Source organism: Bombus terrestris, chromosome 17 (genome assembly GCF_910591885.1).
Source record: "Bombus terrestris chromosome 17, iyBomTerr1.2, whole genome shotgun sequence".
In the NCBI taxonomy this organism is placed as follows: Eukaryota; Metazoa; Arthropoda; class Insecta; order Hymenoptera; family Apidae; genus Bombus; species Bombus terrestris.
The window spans coordinates 2,913,699-2,929,725 of record NC_063285.1 but is presented as its reverse complement, the minus strand read 5'-3'; the positions used below and the strand labels follow the sequence as shown (position 1 = coordinate 2,929,725).

At 44.8% G+C, this 16,027-nt stretch overlaps 1 protein-coding gene across 1 annotated transcript in view; it reads left to right on the top strand.

Moving 5' to 3' along the window:
• LOC125386706 overlaps positions 1-16,027 on the top strand; it is a 56,548-nt gene that overhangs the window by 33,470 nt on the left and 7,051 nt on the right. The window contains exon 3 of the mRNA XM_048413793.1: positions 11,572-11,924. Within this exon, the coding sequence (XP_048269750.1) occupies positions 11,572-11,924 (353 nt within the window). The remainder of the gene's footprint in view (positions 1-11,571; positions 11,925-16,027) is intronic.

Genomic DNA, 16,027 nt, shown 5'->3' with positions numbered 1-16,027 from the left:
ACCACAGTAACACCAACACCTTTGGTAGCTAAAGTTCTGCTCGGGCAACCGAGGTAAACAGACGTGTGTAATCAATCATGTGCTCCAGTGAAGTGATTCAGAGAAGTGTTTCAAAGTGAAATAAAATTAACGATTAGTAATAGTGAGGGGAAGTCCAACAATGCAGCAGCAGATACCAACAATTAAAATTGCAACTGAAAGAGAAATGTATTATATAAAAAGGTCGGTAGATTTACCAGGCCTATAGCAACAGCAGCAATGTAATAATAATCAAAACGACATGGTTATAGAAGAAATGGAAGAGCAGTGGAGGCAGGAGGAGTGCAGTCACGATAACGAAAGATGTTACCAGGACGAAAACTGGAAAACGTAAAATAACTCCAGGAACAAGTGCCGCAGGAAACTTAGATACAGAAAAGCAGCGATGGCTACAAGAATTACCATTAAGAAACTTCTTCAGCTCATTAACTGAACAGTCGCCTTAGGTAGCAGCTATTTAGCTATTTAATCCTAAGCCAGAAAAATTGTGAAACTTCTGATTGATAACAGGTCATAGGACTTTTGCGTTCTATATAACAATACTTTTTCCTATGGAAAGATTCCCTAAAAATAAAAAGAGATCTGCCTATTTCTTATTAAGAAACCGAGGAGGGAGAGTTGTTTCCTCCCCATCCGATTGCCAACCATCAGAGATCTTCTTAAGCATTATGTAGATACGGGAATGTGTAATTGAACCCAAATTGTCTCGCTCTGGGGCCTGATAGTCTTGCAAATTTTCAAATCGGTATTAGAAAAAGGAGAGGATCCATTTTCACAAAGTGGCTAAGCTTGCGATTTATTTAATCGCATCCTATCCTACGAGAAACTGATAATAGGAATTTCTCACAAGTAATCAAAATAGTTTCGATGAATTGTTTTCACTGCATTTGAGTACAGACACATTTTGACTGATTTTAAAACAGGTATGAATAAAATTTCTGTTCATAAGGAGAGGGATAGTCCACAGGATTCCATACTGGGACCAACTTTGTGAAACATTATCTATGATGGCGTTCTCAGATATTTCTTACTACTCCGACGATTTGACCTGAGGTGTATTGTGTTGTCCGTGATAATTGTAGTAGCTGACTGTAGATGTCGCTGCTGGGGTACTGCTGTATTTTTCTTATTTAAGAATCGTGGAAGAAAAATCGGACTACGAGCGCCGATATTTGAACCCGGGTCCCGAACGTTCGTAACCTAAGGCGCTAACCACTGCACTGCCGTCGTCCGACTCTAGTTATTGTTGAGTGGTGGTATTTATGCTGTCGAGTGCCGCCACACTCATTATCACAGATCTCGAACAATTATAATCGAGTTAAAGTATAGAGACTAAAATATTGGAGATCCCGGTGTCCTTTCATCTCCGACATATATATGCAATTCCCTATTTATTTGTACGTATTACCTATATAATATATGCATTACATCAAAATCCTGAAGTAAAGTCAAATTTTTTTACTCATTCGATATGTAAATTCGACCAATCGCGGGGAGACGCAATCGCGAGGAAACACGTCAATGGGAGTCGTAAATTCCCGTTACGATTATAATAATCGACGCTGCAAGTAGATCGATCCCTTGATTTCCGTTAAGACAATAGGGGTGGTTGAAATGATATAACTCCGTGATTAACAGTGTTATAACTTATATATTTTCCAACAACTTCGTATAATCACACACACTAGTAACGTCGCTGAGTATGGGGATTGCCTTGATCTTATTCAGATTCTGACTGCCAATTTGATAGATGAAAGCTCTCGGGTCGTAGTAGACGCAGCGATTTATCAGATCCGACTTTGACTGAATCGAATCAACAGAATCAACCGAATGACCGAATGAATAGACGTCGACTGCTTGATCTCGACCGTCTGACTGACTGACTGACTGGAACTGTAGGCACTGTGAGAGCTATGGGAACTCTAAGCACCGTGAGAGCCGTAGGAACTCTTCGTCGGAGCTAGAGAAACTCTCTAGTCGGAGCAATAGGAAACTCTCTGTTGTTTTCGTTAGGCCACTACCCGCTTTCTCCGTAATTCTTAAGAGCGCGTAATAAACCCAAGGACCTTTCTAATAACCGGCCGAAAACACTTCTAGAATTAGAAAGTCTTTTCAGGCAAACAGTTTGACTTAAACCATATGTGCAAACAATGCAGTTAGGATTTCAACTTTATGTTGAAATAAAATATTAATTTGTCTCCTTGGGCCTATGGAGGGTTCAAAGGACGGCACGTAGACCGTTGGCTGTCAAGCCGCGAGGGATGGAGTGTAGATGTGTTGCGCGGCAGGACACGATATTTTAAATGAATTTCCTTATTGTGTCATCATATAACACAGTACTACATTCAATGTATATCTTTTTTTTTGCGTGGGGAGGGGAAAATGCTATTACGCATGCCCAGTGACCCGCATCACTGGGTTATGTGGGAGTCGGTCGGATGTCGTTGCCATACCCATTAAAAACCCCTCCTCCTTCTTCCTCCGCTTAGAGGGCAGACAACCCCGGTAAAACCTGTCGGCAGTCATCAGGGTTGTCCTTTCGTGCCCCGTTGTATCTACTTCTTCGGGCAGTTACTGCTCATATCGTCCTCTCAGCCAGTTCAGAATACTGGGCTGGTCTCCTTCTGCGGTTTTTCGTTGTTCCATGTTCTTGCCCTCATTGCTCCGCGTAGTTGTTGTTACGCTCGCTCTCCTCCTTGCCTCTTCCCAGGCCCTCGCTGTCACCCTCCTGTGACACATGACGGTCTTGCAGAATTGCCTGAATTTATTCCAGCTCTCGTCCTTGGCGGTCACCGTGGCGATCAGATTGCCCACGTCTATCTTCCCTCCCAGAGCGTTCTCCAGCTCGATCCTTCTGTCCGTCCACTTCGGGCACGCGAAGAGGGCGTGCTCTGCATCGTCGTTCGGGTCTCCACAGTCGAGACAGTTGCTGTCGCTGTCCCTGCCAATCCTTTTCCTATAGACACCGAAGCTCCCATGCCCGGTTAGCAGCTGCATGGTGTGGTGATCGATGTCCATCTTCTTTTTGGTAAATAGCAGCGCACTCGGTATTAGCTTCTTTGTGATATTTTCCTTTTTGTAGTTGTTCCACTCCTTCTGCCAGTCCTCTTGGGCCTTCTTGCGAATCGCCTCCAGTTCCTCCTTCAGCTTGGAGCCGTCACCCGTGCCAATCCTGGACCCATCGATCTTGTTCCTCTCGTAGGTCTCTCCGAGCATCTTTATCTTTATGTAAATCGGGAGATTCCCGGTCAACACGCAAAGTGCCGCGTGGGAGACGGTACGGTATGCCGTCGTTGTTATGCTCAGGGCCGTTCGTTGTGCTCGTTTCAGCTTTTTCCTGTTCTTATCGGTATTCGCTGCTCTAGCCCACACCGGTGCTCCGTAAGTTACGATGGACTCCCACACATTGTAGTAGAGCCTACGAGCCAAGCTGGGCGGCCCGTTGATGTTGGGTAGAATTCCCCTAAGGGCTCCTATTAACTTGTCGGCTCTGTTACACACCATCTCGATATGCGCACCGAACCTCCGACTGGAGTCGATGACGACTCCGAGATACCTGATGCGATCGACCGTTTCGATGTCCGAGGAGCCCAACCTGAGTTTCACCACTCTCGGCACTCGCAAGCTTGTGATGAGCATGACCTCCGTCTTTTCCCTCGCCAGGGTGAGCCCGACACTCGTGCACCAATCGTTGGCGATCCTTAGCATCGTGTTGACCTTGACGGAGGCATCTTCGTTCCTCCCGACGGAACATGTGATGGCCAGATCATCCGCGAAGGCGGTTGCTCTGACCATTGGCATGTTGTCGAGTCTCTCGAGCAACCGGTCGTATACCAAGTTCCACAGGAATGGTCCGAGGATGCATCCCTGCGGAACTCCCGCCGCCACCTCGTGCTCCACCGTGCCGTGCTGGTTGCTCACGATGATCCTCCGTCCGGATAGGTAACTGCCGATTAGCCTTTTGACCTTCCATGGCAGCTTCCTCTTGTCAAATTCCTCGTATATGCTCTTCCAGCTGAGCGAATTGAAGGCATTGCTAATATCCAGGGTGATCATCACGCATATTACCTTCTTCTGTTTGCAGATGTTGGCAACCTTCATCACCTGCGTGATGGCATCTACCGTGCTCCTCTTCTTTCTGAAGCCATATTGCCTCCGATGGAACGGGTCCGTCCCGATGCATCTCTCGATGATCCTCTTAAAGCATTTTTCCCAGATCTTGCTCATGGTTGGGAGTATGCCTATCGGCCGGTACGCGTTGGGGAGACTGGGATCCTTTCCCGGTTTCCTTAGCAGTATTACTCTGACCGTCTTCCAGCAGTCTGGGATCCTTCCTGATTCGGTGATGCCGTTGAACTCCCTTGTCACGAGCTCGCTCCTGCGACTCGCTACCAGCTTCGCGATCTCGCCCGGCACGCCATCGACTCCTGCAGCCTTCTCGGAGTTCATTCTTCCGGCGGCATCGACGACATCGCCTTCGCCGATGGCGATGCTGAGGCTAATATCTCCTTCTTCTTCGGTCTCTGCCTCTTGGCGGCCCTCATAATGGGGGGGGTCCGTGTCCCAGGCTGAATAGCCTCTGTAGGACTGCCTTAACCATGTCGATCGGCATGTCGTTTGTTGGTCCCTTGCTTTTACATTTCTTCATGACCGTGCGATAGGGTTTGCCCCAAGGGTCGCTCTCCAGTATCTTGCAGTATTCTGCCCAAGCTGTTTTTTTGCTACAGACGATCTCCTTTTTTAACTGCCTACGGATCTCCTTGTAGGCGTTGACGAGGGGCTCGTTGTTGCCGGCATTCTTCTTTCTTTCTCTCGTCACCTTCCTGAGCGCTTTGTGCGCCTGCGCTCTCAGTTCCGCGATCATCGGTTTCCACCAGTAGTTCGCGTACTTGCGGCTCGCCGCACCGTTCGACTTCCTTAGCATCCCTTCGCTCGTACCTTCGATGCTCTTCTGCAAGGGCTCGGCCCCATCCTCACCGATAGCCGCGTTGAGGTCCTCCTTCTTCAGTGTGTCGTCGAATCTGCTCAGGAACTCCTCCGGCGACATGTCCTTGGTCACGTACCTGTAGAACTTCGATACGGTTCGGGTCCTCCTCGTCTTAAACCTGTGGAGCACGTACAGATGGTCCGAGGCCGAGTATTTGTCCAAGACCGCGCTTCCGGCGTGTATCTCGCTGACCTTGTTGGATACGCTTATTATGTCGGGGAAGCTCGTCTTCCCGTTCATGAAGAAGGTGTACTTTTCCTTGAGCCTCAATGGAAACACCCGGTGGCCGCTTAGTGCCTCCATTAAGACTCTCCCTCTCTTGTCTGTGGTCGATCCTCCCCAACAGGTTGACTTTGCGTTGAAGTCTCTGGCCACGACGACCTTGTCGTGTCTTCTTGCAACGCTCTTCGTCATAGCAGACAGCGTGTCTATGTATTTGCAGTATGCTGGCTTATTTATGTTGGGCGAACGGTATCAGCTCAAGCAGAAGACGTCGCCAACGCGGACGCCCACTATCCCGTCGCTCTTGACCTCCGTTGTTTCATCAGGCAGCTTGCCATTGAGGAGTGTGACCCATATCGAGGCGTCTCCTTTGGTGTCATTAAACCAGTGCGGTAGCTGCCTGTTCGGCTCGGAAATTATTATTATATCCGGCCTAAGTTCGATCGCGCATTGGTGCATCATGTCCTGCGCCAGCTTGTATCTGTTGAGGTTTATCTGCAGTATCCTCATTCACTCGCTTTCAACCGCCTTCTATATTCTGGACAAGCCAGGGATCCGGTTACGTGGTCAAATTTCACTCCTTTCTCCTTGCTGCAGATGGAGCAGTAGGGTGCGTTGACGCAGGCAGCTATCGTGTGGTCTTTGGCTCCGCACTTCCTGCAAATCTCCTTTCCAGGGCTTATCGCCGTGCACTTGTTCGCGATATGCCCGAACATGTGACATCTGAAGCACTTTACCACATTGGGTAGTGCCTTTATCGAGGCTATCGTCAAGCCAGTTCTGATCTTCCGGCTCGCCCCCTCTTTGGCCAGATAGGCTTTCGGCATCGTCACTATTGCCGATTGGGTGCCCCACGGCGCCATTTTTAGGGTCTTTACTTCGACCTCAGTAATGTCGCTTATGCCCAGTTGTTCTACTATCTCCCTGGCTAGTTCTTCCTTGCCTACGAGCGAGTCTATATCCCTGATCTCTACGGAGGTCTTGTCGCGCATTGGTAGCGCTCTCACCTTGCCTCTTAGCGCCGTGTTCATATCCGCCGCGGTCTTTTTGGCGTTGCTACCTGCTTTCAGCTCGATCAGGATGTCACCTGTTCTGGTCCTCCTAATCCCACAGCTCTCTTTTAGGGTCCCCCTTGCCCCCATCATATCTTTGTAGACCTGGATCCACTCCTTGTCCTGCCCTACTTTGACGAGGATGGCTTCGGGTCTGTTACGTATCCTCTTCGGTCCCTCCGGCCTCTTTGGCTTGTCCAATGCCGCCCTTCCTGCGTTCGCCTTCCTGACCACCGTCGGGGTGTCCGTTCCTTTTCCTCTCCTTCCGCGGATAGGGATCCAGTCTTCCTTTACATCGCTGTCCGTGCATTCCGTAGTCGCTTTTGCCGAGCTGTTGCCGGCACAGGCTCCTGCGTAGGAGGCCTCCACTGTCGTTGTTCTCTTCCTCTTGGTGTCGCCCTTCCCCTCGACGGGCGATATCTCCTTCCTTTTTCCTTCCTTCTCCTCACTCCTCCCCGGAGGGGTGGTCATCCTGGTGGCCGTGACTGTCCTCGCGTTCCTCTTGAGCCTCATCTCGTCCAACATCGAGTGGAGCTTGATCGCTTTTTTACTGATGGCGTCCCTCCTTTTCTTGATGTCGGTATCCTTTTTGCTCATGAGGTAGAGTCTGCTACCTATGTATTGGATTTCGCGGAAGACTTCTGTGATGATTTCCGTCATCGCCTTCCATTCGCTCATCTTAATGACGATACTGTCCTCGTCGTTGCCTTCGGTCTCGGCCGTTGCTCTGTTCGCCATGGCCTTCCTCCTGAGACATTCCCTTGGTGCCGCCGCTTCGCTGCCGCTGTCCGACATTTCCGCCGGTGTGTCTAGCTCCGAGGTGCTGGCCGCTTCGTCCCTCGTTGCCCTCGGCTGGCTCCTGGCCAGGCTTCTCGTTGTCTTGCACGCGCTCCCCTCCACTGGGGACTTTCTCATATATCTGGTGATCTTGTCACCTTTGAAGATTTTTTCCTTGGCGATTCGGGTCGCCTTTTCGGTGGGTGGTGTCTTATCCTTGAGTGCCTGCATTGGCATCTCGACATCCTCGATGATTCCCGCGATGTCTTCATCAAATTCGAGGTATCTTCTAGTGCTTTTCGTGCACGTCTTTTCCTCTGTGACAACTGCGGATGTTTCTTGGTCCCCGGTCGTGTTTACCGAACGAGGGGAGGCCCTGGGATCGACCTTCCCCTCGCCGTTCGTCCAGTCGTTGGGTGACCGTCGGGTCGAGCCTGGGACGCTACTCGAATCCCCGACGGGGCCTGGAAGCTCCGAAACCCCCTGAGCCGTAAGTTTACTTGACTTACAGTACTTGTCCATATTGTGTTTGTCTTAATATACATACATATATATATGTATGTTTGAGATGGATGTCCTTCAACGTAGCCGGTCGTCGTATAATCCCACTGTATCTTTCCGCGTGTATGCGATTCGTGTCTGTTCGACGCGGGGAGTTCTGACTGGCCCTCCACGGGGGCGCTCTCCACCACTCCTTGGTTACCCAGGTAGCCCGCACGGTGGCGCTTCGGTCGCGCGACCCAAGATGGCCCCCGCTCTGCCCCTAACCTCACTTTTCACACACAGCACTTTCAATCGTTTCTCTCGCTTTTATACCAGCGAGCTCACCTATCTCTTGTGTTCCCACTCATTCCGGAGCACTAGAAACTTCACTTTCGTGCACTTTCCGCCCGAATTCTTTAATATACCCAGATATTTCGGTTATGCCTACGGAGCGACGTGCACGTGTCCGTTCTGCTTGCCGCCATCATTTTGAGTTTCATTCAATATATATCTGTACATTAACTTAAAGTTACCAACAGAAGATAGTATGTACAACATACATATACCGTAATTTAAGTTTTCCCTGTACTTTTCCAATAAATTTATAAATTAGGAATTTTCGGAATGGTATCTAGTAGAAAAATCGGTTATTCCCATCTACCTGTAAACGTCTTCCATCGATATACTAGATGAATTAATATTTTTTCCGGTTCTGCGACGACTGTTTTATTGAATTTTTCCGTATTTTCACCAACTTCCGACATGAGGATCCAACAAATCTTTTATTCCTCCATCAGATTCTTACCTAAACGAAAGTATCTTCCTAACGGATTGATAACCTCCATTCTATCTAATGCAGGAGTCACAGACGAATTTTGATTTAAATATAAAACGTAAAAAGCCAAATAGTAAGCTATGTGTTCGAGCTGCGCGTGACTTTTGTATCTTTTCTCGGTAAAAGTCAATATAGTGAGACTTCCAGTATCTGAAGACCTATTATCAGAATAATTTATTATTGAGACGTTCCACCACCCAAACGTATCATTAATTACACAATATTTCTAAGTATGTCCTTCTATAATTTCATATCTTTCTATTACTTTAGTGTTGAGGTAGAGCGCGTTCAGAAGTCCACAAGAAAGTGATCTTCAGACATAATAAAGTCTTCTTATTTCGAAACGTTTATGAACCGTTAATGGACCTTCTTTTCTTGTACGTGGAGAAATCCTCATGGACACTCCGCTGTTGCTAATAATCGATAACAGCAGAGTAATGTCGAACTCTTACTGACTAAAACTCCACGATGCCCATCCTACGCGTATGATAGGAGTGCTCCAGGAACCTCTTATGAATTGTCTTCAGTTGTACCCCTTTCCCCCGTCCTCTTGTTCGAGCCAGTTTTAATGATTCTCCGACTGTTGAATTTGGTGTTAGAGGGGGGAGGGCATTGTCCCTAGCGCTATCCCCCCTTTTAGTCGTGGTCCGTTGAGACGACGATGGAGCGGCTCCAGACCGCCTGACCGCCATCCCCCTCCATCGCGTTATCCTACAAGGGTGTGAGTTTTTCTTTCTCTCCCTTTCTGCTCGTTCCTTTGCGAGCATAACTCGCTCGCAAAAGAGGCGGGCAGCCTCGTATTCCTGTGGCCCGCTCAGCATCGCTTGTACAATCGCCGAGGGGGATCAATCTTTTACCTATGACGTGTCACAGGGTGTAGCGGGACAGCTCCCATGCCGGACAAAGCTTCAGCGTGTGCTGCGTCGTGTCCCTACCCTCCCCGCAGTGGTGATAGATGTCCGTCTCTCCCGTCTGATTTTCCTCAGTTACTCGCCGAATACGTCGTGTCCCGTGAGCACCTGGATCATCCTATAGGTGAGCGGGAGGTCGCGGCAGCTTCTCCATGTTTCCCAGTTTGGAAGGACCGCCTCCGCGTCTCGATGTTCGCCTCTCTCGTTGTTCAGCTGGGATCGCCACTGATCCCACGCGTCCTCCTCGGCGATTCCTAAGACGTTTGGGGCCAGCATGACATTAATGGACTTAAGTGTCTTGAGACAGCGGTTTCCAACCTTTATGCTACTATGCTTCTCCTAAAAAAAAATTTCTTTCCGCGCCTCCCTACCTTTTACTTTTTTAACAGATATAATAATATAAACACGTTTTAAATAATAAAAAAAGTTGAAAACTACAATTAACAGAATAATAATAAAATTTTGCTATAACATATACGTGCTTTACAATATGAAGTTTTATTTATTTGTAGATATTATGGTATGAAAATTAATGTTTTATTAAAAAATGTTGCCGCCTCCCCTGGCAATATTCCGCGCCTTCCACGTTGGAAACCACTGTCTTCAGGTATAAATAGGATGATTCAACGCAGCTCAAGCTATTAACAAATTTATTAGATATAGCAGTAAAAAAAAAATATGAAATCCATAAATGATTTTAAAAATTTATATTATATTGTATTTTTTGTAATTGTTCTTGAATTATTCTTTTTGAAAAGTGGAACGATAATGATAATAAAACACGCGTGTTCTACCATCCACAAATTCCCTCATTCAAGCAGTCGTCACTCCATTAATTTCCTCCATAAATTCGAATAATGGAAATTCTACTATCCAAAAGAGCTTGTAATTCACGCTTCAATCATACTTCGAAGCTTCTTCGTCTAGATTGCTGTGAAATAATTTTTGTTGGCATTAATAAATATTATAACGACAATCTTGAAGAAGTGCTCTCAGAGGTTATGGCACCTGTTATTGATAAAAGAACGGTTAGCATCAGTGGCGTAAGAGTGGAGTAAGAGTGGAAATAATGTTCGTGTGGCGCGTTTAGAGTAGAAATTCACAAGTTAAGATCTTTAAACAGAGATTTATTCAATGAAAATAATATGAATAATAATAGTGATACAATAAATACAACAATACTAATATAATAAACTGAAATGACAAGTATTTGAATGATAATGATATAATATTGAAAGTTTGAATACGGAAGTTTATAATATTCTGAAACGTTTTCAATATGTACGATAATTGAGATGCTTAAAATCTATCTTATTAATTAAACTGACTGCGCATGTGCGACAGGCTTTGTAAATAAAGCTCAAACTCAGTAAATCCAGTAAGTTTTATTGAACAACATCGCTACTAAGAAGCTCCGCTCCTCGCTAGATCATTAGACGTGGAACGAATCTTAACTCAACCTTAAATCAACATTAGATTTATCCCAGAGTGTGTCCTTAAACCAAAAGTGTTCCTTCGTTAGCTAATTTAATCAAGTTGATCTTGAGAGCTCTACACAGACAGATAAAACCGGATCAGGCAAATTCTAGGTGATTAAGCTCTTCGCGAGCTCATTAAACTTGAAGCGAATCAACCGATTATGAGTCTCTTGGTTTCTCAAAGATCTAGTCTCTAAGTCGGTTCTTGAAGCCACTAATCAAGGAACTGAATCGAACTACCAGCCCCCTATTTATGCTTGATAGTCGTGATTATGTGATGCACTCACGTGGATGCGTAGTGTCTGGCCTCGAATATATTTTGTTGCTAATTTTTTATAAAAAAAATATAAAAAATAAACGCGAGCTTATATTAATAATAATCCTGATTTAATCTTAAAGAAAAATACATAATTTAAACTAAAATACAATTTTTTCTAAATAAAAATAAAAATAACATAAAGTAGTCATTTTTATATTGATGGTCCAGGAATGAGAGTGGCAACGTTATAGTACTTTTAAACTAAATCTATGCTGTGGCTTATTTGGAATATGTTGCGAAGTGGCTGACGTACAATGTCAGACACTTGTAAATAAAAAAAATTAATTTTACAGCAAAAGAGTTGCTTTCAGAATCTATGATAATTACACGCTCTCTTGAAAAGTACTATGAGCTCTTAAAGTCTTAAACACTTTCTCTTTAACACAAAAATACTACGAAAAGTTGGGGAACGTTATTTTTCAAATTATTTGTATACAAGAATGATTTTATCTGTTTGCTTCTTTCCAGGAATTGTCCAGGATACATGTTACCAAAAACTTTTTTTGAACAGGAACAGGATTATATATGCAAAATTTGTGAATCAATTGTTCCTTATGCGGAAATTGAAAAAATATTAGAAAATATTGGTATATACCTTTCAACCATGAAGAAAAATGACATTATTGCATGTAACGAATTTATAAGTCGTTACGAAAGTACTCTCCACCCAAATCATTTTTACAACATTGATGTAACGATTGCTCTGGCTCAATTGATTGGACAACAAACTGGAGGATTAGCAGCAGTAGAAAAAGATCTTCTCATCGAGAAAATAGAATTATGCAAAAAACTGGATAAATTGCTCAAGACACTCGTTCCTGGTAATGTATTTTATTTAAGAAATGATAACTAACGACAATTATTCCATGTTACCTTCATTTACCTTACTCATTTCTGACAAATTCAACGAGTCTTATGTGTTAAAATTAGCTGATTCACTTCACCATAGATACGCAAAATACTCAAATACAAATACATGATGGTAGGATTTCAAGGAATTCCTGGAAACATTTTGTTATTTAATTTGTTTACTCGATTAATATTTTCTGATGCCACCGTTGTTATTGTTATAGGAATTTGACGGAGGGATCAGGGTAATTTTTAACAAATTATAATGTATTTAATACAACCGTATACCTGCCCGTCCAATACTTTCACAGAAACCCCCGTACTTCTTTACCTTTCCTTCTGAGTGTGTATTGCACATTGCTTAGGGCAGTTGAGAATTTCCCTCTTTTTGAAAATATGCAAATATTTGCAAATATATATAGAAATTGCACACCCTAGAAAGAATGCGAAATAGTACCAAATTCTTGTTGGTTAGGCGTCAGGGATCCCCGGGAGATGAGGGTAATTGTACAATTTCCAATTCGCCGTTCTCCACTCTCTCCTCCTCGGGTATCGTGATGATGAGCGCGCGCATAACCTAAGGTTACTTTCGAGCTTTTTAACTTCCTGGCTAGGTCGGAGTTTAACCGAGTACATCATGTCATTTCCGCTCATTTTTAGCCATTCCTTCTCCCAGCACTACGAATCTCTTCTAGGTGTAGTCTACTTCTCTATTTCAAAGTTTTTAAAATATACCTTTTCTTGATCAGTTCTTTCCCACCCATCTCAATCTCCCGTGTCCACCAGTATATAATGTTTTTAGCCTTTAGCTTTGTTCTCTTTCTTTCCATAGTTTAGCTACATGTCTTGACCATAGCTTCTTTTTTTAATCACCTCATGGAATTTTCGAGTACAAAGTATTAATGTTTCCTTTAGTCCTTTCCTCCATAAATAATCAATAAATAATGACACGTCATGGAGTTTATCTACGCCGTTCTTCTCAGTGGCACTCGGATTTCACATTAGGTTCTTTTAGTTCGAACTTCCCGTCAGGGGAAGTGTCCCACCCCTTCACGTCAGGGTCGACCGCAAGTGACTTCATTTTAGTAATAATAAGTATGTATAATATATAATATAATATAATAATAATAATAATATAATAATATATAATAATAATAAGTAATGTATAATAATAAGTAACTCCAGTTGTCATCATGATTACCTCTTCAATAATATTTTCCGTCGTCAATAGCGTGCCGATGTAGCTCCCCAATTTGGTTCTGCCGAGGATCCACCTAGGACAGTGTCACAACGCATGCTCCGTGTCGTCTCCTTCTGTGTCGCATCCCAGCATCTAGAATGAACCTCTTTGCTGATAGCCCTATGATACACGTTCAATATCTCGTATCCGGCCAATAGTTGCATCGTCCAATGATCAATATTTCTTTTGCACTTCTTGAAAGTACAAGCGTCCCCTATTAATTTCTTCGTCCAATTGTCATTTCTATAAGTGCTCCATTCTTCCTCCACTTGTCGTCTATACGTTCTTTCACTGCCTTCATCCTTTCCACGAAATTTGAAGCAATTCCTACGCTAGACCGACTCTCATAATGTTCTTGTTGGTAATTCTTCTTTACTTCATACATCTCGGCCCGGAGTTCCGCTTTGTAGTAAATCGGCATTGTGCCCGTCAATACGCACGGCACTGCATGCGATGCAGTGCTGTAGGCCGTAGACGATTTTACGAATGCTGCCCCCTGGAAGATGTTTCTGTTTTTCCTGATCAACAGCATAAAGCACCACTGTCTCCCATATTCCATAGTAAAGTTTCCTGACTGAGACAGTGGACCCGTTAACGTTAGCTAGCAACATCCTCAGCGCCTCCATGAATAAATCCGCCTTGCCACGGACTTTGTCAAAGTGAGCTCCGAACCTCCTGCAATTATGCAACTGCACCCCAAGGTATCTGATCCCTTTCTTGGTTCTCACTGGATGACTCTCAATCTAAATGTCCATGACATTGGGATTATGTTTCCCGGTGGGCAGGATTACCTCCGTCTTTTCGTGTGCTATCACTAATCTATTGTCAGCACATCACAGTGTCACTACATTCATTGCCCAAGCTTACCCCGATCTCCTCTTGGCTAGTTATGTCAAGTATCAGTGCCAGTTCGTCGGCAAAGGCGACCGCATTCAAACGAGGGATATCCTGAAGCTCCTTCAGGAGGCCTTCGTATAAAAGATTCCATAACAGGGAACCTAATATAGAACCCTGTAGGACACCCGGGTAAACTTTCCTCTTCACCGTCCCTCCGCTGTTACGGATTACAATCTTCCTGTCTTTCAGGTAGCTGCCTAGAAGACATAAAAGCTTCCGGGGCATCCCTCTCGCTTCAGCCTCCAGCAGAATCTTATTCCAGTAAGAGCATTGAACACATTCTTAATATCCACCGCTGCAAGCACACATATCCGTTTTTTTCTTCTGAAGCTGTCCGCCAATTCAACTACCCGGCGCAGCGCGTCCACCGTGTTCTTCCTCTTGCAAAATCCAAACTGGTTTATATGGAAGGGGTCGAGCCCCAGCTTTTCCTTGGTCAAATTCTTGAAGGCATGTTCCTAGACTTTACTAAGTGTTGGCAACATACTGATCGACTGGTACAACGATAGTATTATGGGGTCCCTACCCGGTTTCCGGATAGGTACCACCTTCGTCACCTTCCATATCGCAGGTATCCTTTCACTGAGGTTTACTAGATTTCGTAAAATTTTAAAATAACTTTATTTAAATCGGCATCCTTCGAAGTATACCTAAAATTTTTTCGGTTACGCCTCGTCTTTCTCGTTTTAAAATCATGCAGGACATACGTATGGTCTGACGCTATCCACACATTTGCTATTTTCTCTCTCACGTATTTCTTGGCCAGTCTTCAATCCGTACTGATCACATCGATGAAACTCGTTCTCCCGTTCCTACGGAACGCATAGCTTTCCCTCATATTGATGGGTACGATACCATTCTTTACCAACATATTCATTGGATTCGTCTCCCAGCGATCAGTTCTCTAGCCGCCCCACGCAGTAGTCTTCGTGTTAAAATCGCCGGCGATCATCACTGAGGGATAACTCTTCCTGTTTGTCTGGATGATGATCTCCATTTCCCTTAAGTATTCGTAAAATTCTTCTGGTTTGACATTGGGGGAATAATACCCCGAAAGCAATGCACGTCGTTAACAGTAATGCTCACTAGTCCGTTGCTGGTTGTCACAGTACTTTCATCTGGATGTTTTCCTCTGAACAGGATCACCCACAACGATGCATCACCTTTGTTATCGTTACACCAGTAAGCCTTCTGTTGATAAAGCTCAGTGATAAGGACCACGTCGACTTTAGTTTTGCAGACATACTGATACATTAGCTCTTGGGCCAACCTACACCTATTCAAACTTTAAATTAGGATTATTATCTTCTAAGTCTATTTCCTCCTCTCATCGTATCCTTCACCGCTGGACATGCCAGTGATCCTGTTATATGTCTCAGGTTGTCTCTTCTCTCTGCCGCGCAGATCGCACATCTTGGCTCTTTGCTGCAGCCGTTTATAGCGTGATCCCTATCGTCACACCTCCGACATAGCTCCCTCCTTGTACTCAGTACCGTACACATTATGCCCCAGCATGTGACATCTATAGCATCTGAGGACATTCGGGATAACTCTGGCTGTTGCTATTGTCAATCCTGTCCTAATCCTGATGGTGGATTTCTCACGTGGAATGCTATTCACTGGAGCTACCACCATCGCCTGCTGGGTTCTCAGCGATTTTATCTGAATTCATATTTCCTCCTTGATGTCCAGCTCGGTGTCCTCGGTCAGCTCCTCCCTGGTAGCAATGGGATCTATATTTTTTATCTCAATGTCTCCCTACTTGATATTTCCATGTCCTTCTTCATGGCCGTCTTCAGTTTCACTGCAACCTCGTGCGCCGGTACCTTATTATTAATTTCAATCAAGATGTGCCCTGCCCTGGTCTTCCTCACACCAGTTGTTTCCTTGAGTACTGTAAAGATATAGAAGGGATTCGGAAATACAAATAATTTCCTT